This window comes from Loxodonta africana, chromosome 2 (assembly GCF_030014295.1).
Source record: "Loxodonta africana isolate mLoxAfr1 chromosome 2, mLoxAfr1.hap2, whole genome shotgun sequence".
Taxonomy (NCBI): Eukaryota; Metazoa; Chordata; class Mammalia; order Proboscidea; family Elephantidae; genus Loxodonta; species Loxodonta africana.
In genome coordinates, this window is record NC_087343.1 from 206,883,675 (window position 1) to 206,892,787 (window position 9,113).

The 9,113-nt window shown below is 40.1% G+C and overlaps 1 protein-coding gene across 1 annotated transcript; it reads right to left on the minus strand.

The window, feature by feature from the left end:
* Positions 1-7,419: 7,419 nt before the first annotated feature.
* LOC100657697 (olfactory receptor 2M3-like) lies at positions 7,420-8,860 on the minus strand. Its single transcript, XM_003423108.4, has one exon. It carries the CDS (start codon positions 8,461-8,463, stop codon positions 7,420-7,422), a length of 1,044 nt encoding a protein of 347 aa, XP_003423156.4. The 5' UTR covers positions 8,464-8,860.
* Between the last annotated feature and the right edge of the window lie 253 nt (positions 8,861-9,113).

Sequence of the window (9,113 nt, forward strand, 5' to 3'; positions counted from 1 at the left end):
AGGGAAGTTTTGTGTCAGGAGTTCTTCAACTATTTTCTCTGTGTTTTCTGTCCCCCCTCCCTGTTCTGGGACTCCAATCACCCGCAGGTTATCCTTCTTGACAGAGTCCCACATAATTCTTAGGGTTTCTTCATTTTTTTAAATTCTTTTATCTGATTTTTTTTCAGCTATGTTGGTGTTGATTCCCTGGTCCTCCAGATGTCCCAGTCTGCATTCTAATTGCTCGATTCTGCTCCTCTGACTTCCTATTGCGTTGTCTAATTCTGTAATTTTATTGTTAATCTTTTGGATTTCTACATGCTGTCTCTCTATGGATTCTTGCAACTTATTAATTTTTCCACTATGTTCTTGAATAATTTTTTGAGTTCTTCAACAGTTTTATCGGTGTGTTCCTTGGCTTTTTCTGCAGTTATCCTAATTTCATTTGTGATATCTTTAAGCATTCTGTAAATTAGTTTTTTTATATTCTGTATCTGATAATTCCAGGATTGTATCTTCATTTGGGAAAGATTTTGATTCTTTTGTTTGGAGGGTTGGAGAAGCTGTCATGGTCTGCTTCTTTAAGTGGTTTGATATGGATTGTTGTCTCTGAGCCATCACTGGGAAACTAGTTTTTCCAGAAAATCCGCTAAAAAAAAATGCAGTCAGATCCCTGTCAGAGTTCTCCCTCTGGCTCAGACTATTCGGATGTTAATGAAGCCACCTGGGGAGGGTGGGGGAGGGAACAGAGGGATAGGAGAGTAGCACCTCAGAATATAGTCAGAGTTGCTTGTCTTGCTTGGAATGACTATTATATCTGAGATTCCCGCGGGCACATCGCCTATGTGTGCTGGTTGTGTGGAGATTGCCCCCGGGGGGTCTGGCCCGCTGGAGTCACAGTCAGATCCTCCGCTTCCAGCCCCACGCCCAGCATCAAGGCTCCCCTACTGGGACGGTGCACTCTCGACTCCAAAATCAGTCGCTGCCTTCCAGGGACTTCTCGTCCCTCCAGCCACGTGGCTGTGCCGCCTCTGCGAACCAGTTGGGCCTCCTCCCGGGGTTAGTTCAGGGGGGTGGAGCAGCTCTCTGTGCTGGTGCCGTACCTGACTGGTACGCTGGCTCCAGGCTCTGGAAACAATTGCTGCTTCCCCGTATTAGTTCGTTCTCCGTCTCTAAATCTGTGTTTGTTGTTCAGGGTTCGTAGATTGTTATGTATGTGATCGATCCACTTGTTTTTCCGTGTCTTTGTTGTAAGAGGGATCCGAGGTAGCGTCTGCCTAGTCCGCCATCTTGGCTCCGCCTTGAATAATCTTTTTGAGTTCTTCAACTGCTTTATTAGTGTGTTCCTTGGCTTTTTCTGTAGATTGCCTTATTTCATTTTTGAGGTCATTCTTGATGTCTTGAAGCATTCTGTAAATTAGTTTTTTTATATTGTGTATCTGGCAATTCCAGGATTGTATCTTCATTTGGGAAAGATTTTGATTCTTTAGTTTGGAGAGTTGTAGAAGCAATCATGGTCTGCTTCTTTATGTGGTTTGATATCGACTGCTGTCTCTGAGCCATCTATTAGATATTGTACTGATTTATTCTGTATTTGCACACCGAGTCTTATCTTGTTTTGTTTTCTTTCAATATACGTAGATGGACTACTAGATTGTGCTGTCTTGATTGTTGTAGCCCTTGACTCACTTATGTCCTATTACCAGCTGGTTTGGGCTGTTACCAGATATATAAGCCTAGGAGTCCATTCACTATTCTTGAGTAGAATCTGATTTTGGGTCATCAAGTGTGTGGTGCAGGCTTTCACCTATGCACCTATAGAAGTAGTGGTGATAGTTGTGTGCACCAGATTCTAGTAGCAGCTGGGTTTCACACTCCAGAGGTGGAAGGGTACTGACTGTCTTCCCCCAAGTGCCAGTGAGGTAGATGTGTCTCTATTCCTAAAGCACCTTGGTGGGTGGGCTCTGCAGCTGTACCTTAGGCCCCCAATGCAAGTACCTCTTCAGATTGGTAGTTGTCACCCTCCTTAGATCCCTCAGGCAGGAAGCTAGGTAGTCTGGGGGGAGCTTCAGCCCTCAGTTCCCTGTTGTGGGTCAGTGAGGCCTCTGTTTAATATGCAGAGATATCAGACCTGGGAAACTTGTCTTTCCAGTAATCTGGTAAAACGATTACAGTCTGATCCCTATCAGAATTGCCTTTGCATTATAATAGCCACGTTGTTCCCTGTAGGGATGAAAGCCCAAGAGTGTGGATCACATATGTTTGGCTGGAGCTGGTTCTGTGTTTTTAGTCCAATTAGGGAAGGATTTTTGGTCCCCGGGTTTTTTGTAGCTGCTTCTCTCAGGCCAAGAGAATGAGTTAGGAAAAGACCAAAAAAAAAAAAAAAAAAAGTGCAGTGCATTTCTGTCTCAGGAAATTCCAATGTTAATGAAGCCACCTGGGAAGGGGAGGGGAGGGATCAGATAAATAGGAGAGAGTAGCACCCTGGAATATAGACAAAGTTACTTATCTTTCTTGGGATGACTGTTTTATCTGAGATTTCCAAGGGGCGCATTGACCGTGTGTGCTGGCTGGGTAAAGATTGGCCCTGAAGGTCAGGCCCACATCCCGTGCTTGTGCTGTCTCTGAAGCCGTGGTTAGTTCCTCCGTTCCCAGTCCAAAGCCCAGCGCCAAGGTTCCCCAGCTGGGACACCACACTCCAGGCTCCAAAACCAGTCAGCGGCTCCCGGTGACTTCTCCTCCTGTCAGCCATGTCGCTGCGCTGCCTGCGTGTACTGGCTGTGCTTCCTCTGAGGTCACGTCTCGGGGCTAGGGCTGCTTCCGGTGTTTGCACTGTCTCAGGATGCCGTGCTCAGCTCCCCTGAGCCCAGTCCAAAGCCCGGCACCAAGGTTTCCTTACTTGGGCGCTGGCTCCAGGCTCCAAAAGCAGTTGCTGCTTCCCTGTGGTTGTTCGTTCTCAGTCTCTATCACTCAGGTCAACTCTTTATATCTGTGTTTGATGGTCAGGGTTCGTAGATTGTCATGTACGTGATCGATTCACTTGTTTTTCCGAGTCTTTGTTGCAAGAGGGATCTGAGGTAGCTTCTACCTTGTCAGCCATCTTGAACCTGCCCCCTCTTTCTTGTCTTTTTGATGACCTCTTGCTTTCTTCATGTATGATGTCCTTGATGTCATTCCACAGCTCATCTGTTCTTTGGTCATTAGTGTTCAACACGTCAAATCTATTCTTCAGATGGTCTATAAATTCAGGTGGAATATGCTCAAGGTCGTACTTTGGCTCTTGTAGACTTGTTCTAATTTTTTTCAAGTTGAACTTGCATATGAGCAATTGATGTTCTGTTCCACCCTCAGTCCCTAACTGACGATATTGAGCTTTTCCATCATCTCTTTCCAAAGATATAGTCAATTTGATTCCTGTGTACTTCATCTGGTGAGGCCCACTGTATAGTTGTAATTTATGCTGTTGAAAAAAAGGTATTTGCAATGAAGAAGTCTTTGGTCTGGCAAAATTCTGTCATGTGATTTCCAGCACTGTTTCTGTCACCAAGGCTGTATTTCCCAACTACTGATCCTTCTTCTTTATTTCCAACTTTTGCATTCCAACCACTAGTAATTATCAATACATCCTGATTGCATGTTAGGTTAATTTCAGACTGCAGAAGTTGGTAAAAATCTCTAGCCATTTCAGGAGGTGCATATGATCAGGAACCAATGGTACAGAGCTGAGAGGTCTAAGATGCACTGAAGGCATTGGCAAAAAGCAAAAAAAAAAAAAAAAAAAAAAAAAAAAAAATTTAAAGCAAGCCTCCAGTAATTGATGGAATACCAATTGAGATGTTTTAACAAATGGATGCAATGCTGGATGTGCTCACTGATCTATGCCAAGAAGGCAGTTACCTGGCCAACCAACTGGAAGAGACACATATTTATGCCTATTTCAAAGAAAGGTGATTCAACCGATTGTAGAAATTATTGAACAATATCATTAATATCACAGCATGTAAAATTTTCCTGAAGATCTTTCAAAAGCAACTGGAGTACATCAACAGGGAACTGTCAGGAATTCAAGTCAGATTTGGAAAAGGAAGTGGAGCGAGGGATATCATTGCTGATGTTAGATGGATCCTGGCTGAAAGCAGGATACCAGAAATATGTTTACCTTTGTTTTCTTCACTATGCAAAGGCATTTGACTGTGTGGATCATAACAAATTATGGATAACACTGTGAAGAATGGGAATTCCAGAACACTTAATTGTGCTTATGAGGAACCTGTACATAGACTAAGACGCAATTGTTGGAACAGAACAAGGGCATACAGTGTTGTTAAAGTCAGGAAAAGTGCGTGTCATGATTGCATCCTTTCACCATATTTATTCAATCTGTATAATCTAAGAAGCTAGAGTATATGAAGAAGAATGCAGCATCAGGATAGGAAGAAGACTCATTAACAACCTGTTCTATGCTTATGACACAATCTAGCTTGATGAAATTGAAGAGGACTTGAAGCACTTACTGATGAAAAAAACAGACCACAGGCTTCAGTATGGATTACGCCTCAACATAAAGAAAACAAAAATCCTCACAACTGGATCAATAAGCAACGTAGTGATAAATGAAGAAAAGATTGAACTTGTCAAAGATTTCATTTGACTTGGATCCACAATCAATGCCCATGGAAGTATTCTGCTTCTATCCCTGGGAAATCATAATGTGCCTAGTAACGTCTTGCAAGATTTGAGGTTCCAAATGTCATCCAATAACACAAAAATGCATAGTGTCTATGTGTTTGCGTGTGTGTGTGTGTGTGTGTCAGGAGGTTGAAGGGAGAGGTCTACAATATGGTCACAAAAATACATATAAAGATATATAAGACTGATACAGAGAAATCTGGCTATATCATATTATTGTTGAATGAACATAATATCTAATTTTCCTAAAACTTTAGAGCAACATTGCCCTATTGCATGGTTGCTTTCTTAGTTTGTTATTTTGTTTGTGAATTAGAGTGGTGTTAATATAAGTGATATCTGTATTAAATAACTAACTGAGAGAAATAAAATATTAGGTATGGTTATAGTTAGGATTCAAGCCCTTTTACTTGTAGATAATCTCAAACTTTCACCTATAAAATTGCATTTCAAATCAGCAGGCCAATGAAAGTAGGAGTTTGGTGGATTTGATGAGATTGGCAACATCCAGGGCTAGAAATTTAAAGGAAATTGAGGTAAGTATTCATTCTAGATGATCTCAGGAGAAAGTTTCCTGAACACAAAGGGATAAAACCATTAGATTTAGAAATGAACTATGATGGGCCAATAGCAATCTATGAGAGTGAGGAAGAATGAAAAAAGGAGAAAGAGAGCTTGTGCTTCATGGTAGCCAAGGCGATAGTAATTGTTTTCATATATAAATATATATATAACTTTCTTGAACAATTCTTAATTTTCCTCAGTGTTTTAAGTAATATTAAGACATATGTAATATAGTTCATGCTCTCAACAGATATGGAACCCACACATGACATAAATTAAACAAAATGATGGACGAAAGTATTAAATTATTAGTGATACTGTAATTTGGAGGAGGATGAATCATTCAATTGGGAAGTTGCAAAAGGCCCCTCTGGAGCAGTGACAATTGTCCTGTATGCTGGGGATTTGGTCAGAATAGGAGCAAAGGCAAGAGATCACCTTTGGTTTCTCTATTGTCAGGAAAAATTTTAATATTCTCTAGATGCATCTTCCTTATCAGCAATTTCAACTGATTAGAAAAAGAGGCAAAAACTAAACCCATTGCCATCAAGTCAATTCAGACTCATAGCCACCATATAGGACAAGTAGAACTGCCCCATAGAGTTTCCAAGGAGTGCCTGGTGGATTCAAACTGCCAACTTTTGGTTAGCAGCTGTAGCTCTTAACCACTTTGTCACCAGGGTTTCCAGTGATTAGAAAAGCTAATATTATTTATAAGTTTACACATTGATAACTTTGGTAAAACTAATTTTAGAGCAAGAAGGAGAAAGCAATCTTTTTATTATTGTCTAAAAAAATATCAGTTGTTGATCTGAACTAAATCATCTACACTTCAGTATAATCACAGATACATAAATATCAATAAATATGTTTTAACTAATACAAACTGCATTATGATTAGAGATAGATCATATAAAAATCAATTTCCTAATTTGGACAAATGACTTCTAGTTGGCTGATTAAATCTGTTACACCATTGTTCTTGGTAAGATTAAAAAAAAAAAAAAATTGCTATCGAGTCGATTCTGTCTCATAGTGACCATATAGGACAGAGTAGAACTGCCCCATAAGGTTTCCAAGGAGCACCTGCTGGATTCAAACTGCCAACCTTTGGTTAGCAGCCATAGCTCTTAACCACTATGCCACCAGGGTTTGCTTGGTAAAATTACAACATGATAATGAAGTTCTTTCTTGCTTAATTGTTAAGAAAATAATTAGGATAGTGAACATTTTTTTATCTTCTCCTCCTCCAAACTAGATATATAAAAAGTGGTGAAATAAATGCTTAAATCATCAATTATGGATCAATATTATTAACATGTGATAACTGATAGCATATTAATTGATTTATGTGCAAGTCCACTATTAGTTTGGAGACAAAAAGTGTCCACTGCACACAGAGTCTGAATAATATTTTATTAAATTATTACCTTGGATCACTTAGGAAATACCTATTTGACCACTTAACTACAAAAATACTGGATGTGATTTTTTTTTACAATAACTCCTCGTCAAAAATACATTATATGATTTTATGCAAGTTCCATAAGCTCTATTCCTATTCAGTGAGGTGAAATGCAAAAGCAATTATCAATTTTGGAAAAACTTGATCCTCTTATGGTTAGATAATACCAAAACTAATGTGCAACTGAAATTAACTTATTTTAATTGGAGGGAAGGTGACTGGAACACAGTTATAACAAAAAATAATAATACTAAAGAATCTACCACCCATCTGTCAGTTTTTCATACTGTGATGGCTTGCATGTTGCTATAATTCTGGAAACTATGTCACCAGTATTTCAAATACTAGTAGGATCACCCATGGGTGGATGGGTTTCAATGGAGCTTCCAGACTAAAACAAAGTAGGAAGAAAGGCCTGGAGATCTACTTCAGAAAGATTAGTCAATGAAAACCAAACAGATCACAACAGAATGTTGTCAGGGTAATTCTTTAAGATGAGCTTCCTAGGTTGGAAGACACTCAAAAATACAGTGGCTGCAGCACTGGTCTCTAGCATACCAACAGTCCTGAAGATGACACAGGATTGAGCCACTCACTATGAGTCGGAGCCAACTTGACAGCAGCTAACACCAACTAAAGGACAAGACGTTTTACTTAGAAGAAAAAAAAATCTCATGCATTGCAATAAAAGTCCTATAACCTGTTTTTGAGTTGATTCCAACTCATGGCGATCCCATGTGTGTCAGAGTAAAACTGTGTTCCATAGAGTTTTCATTACCTGATTTTTTGGAAGAGAAGTACTTAGCAGAAAACAAAGAATAAAGACAATTACAGAATTTACTCTCCAGACATACCTTCATGAATGCTCTGGTCGCTTCTTTGTTGCGGAGGCTGTAGATGAAGGGATTAAGCATGGGAGTAAGGATGGTGTAGAAGATGGACGCCATCTTGTCCTGGGTGGGGGAACGATCAGAAGTGGGCCGGATGTATACAAACAAGGCTGTTCCGTAGTACATTCCAACCACCATGAGGTGGGAAGAACAGGTGGTGAAAGCTTTGTGGCGACCCTCCCCAGATCCCATGCGAATGACAGCCAGAAGGACTCTAGTATAGGAAACAATGATGATTACTACAGGGATAACAATCATTACTATACAGCAGATAAAGAGAACCATTTCAAATGTTGATGTGTCATTGCATGCATGGCTTAGCAAAGAAGGAAAATTACAAAAGAAGTGAGCTATTTCCCGGGACCCACAATAGGAGAAAGAAAATGTTGCTGCGGCATCAATGACACCATCGGAAGATCCCAGAATCCAGGAGAAGGCAACCATAAGTCCACAAATTCTAAGGCTCATGAGACTGGGGTATCTTAGAGGATGGCAAACGGCAACATAGCGGTCATAGGCCATTACAGTCAACAGGTAGCACTCACAGCTAAGCAGTGATGCATAGAAAAAAATTTGTGTGGCACAGCCTGTCACAGAAATGGCTGTTCTGCCAGACAAGTAATTGAAGGCCATCTTGGGTACCGTGGTGCAGATCAGCATGAGGTCCATGAGGGACAGCTGACTGAGGAGAAAGTACATGGGGGTGTGGAGCTGGGTGTCTAGGTATATGAGAAAAATCATGGTAGTATTTCCCATTAGGGCCACTGTGAAGATGCCCAGGATCAGAGAGAAGAGGAAGATGTGGGTAGGGCTATGATCAAAGATTCCTAGAAGGATGAATTCTGAGTCGAAGGTCTGATTCTCCCACGCCATCATTAATAAGTCCGTTATCTAGAACCACAAAAAAGAACACCGGTTCATTAATATGGTGAATGTCTACCCAATGCCTTATAAAGCACATGGTTCTAGTGAATTCTGTAAGTCACTGATCAATATGGAATGAACAAAATTAGGAAACTCAAAGAACAAGAACTACAGAATCAGACAGAAATATAATCTGTCAACATTACTTCACTTTCGAAATTGTAGAACTTGTCTGAAGTTCACCTTCTGAGCATTTTTTTTTCTCCTTTGAAAAATCAGAATAATAATATTCATGTTATACAATTCATGGACTATATGAAGAAGAATGGGGCATCAGGATTGGAGGAAAACTCATTAACAACCTGTGTTATGCAGATGACATAACCTTGCTTGCTGAAAGTGAAGAGAACTTGAAACACTTACAAAGATTACAGCCTTCAGCCTGGATTACACTTCAGCATAAAAGAAAACAAAAATCCCCACAAATGGAATAAGCAACATTATGATAAACAGAGAAATGATTGAAAGATTCAAGGATTTTATTTTACTTGGATTCATAATCAACCAATGGAATCAGCAGTCAAGAAAGCAAATGATGCATTGCATTGGGCAAATCTGCTGCAAAAGACCTCTTTAAAGTGTTAAAAAGCAACGATGTCACC

Bases quoted from the DNA above. Each gene is read 5' to 3' on its own strand.
- LOC100657697 (XM_003423108.4), bottom strand. From the start codon at position 8,463: ATGATGGCGTGGGAGAATCAGACCTTCGACTCAGAATTCATCCTTCTA.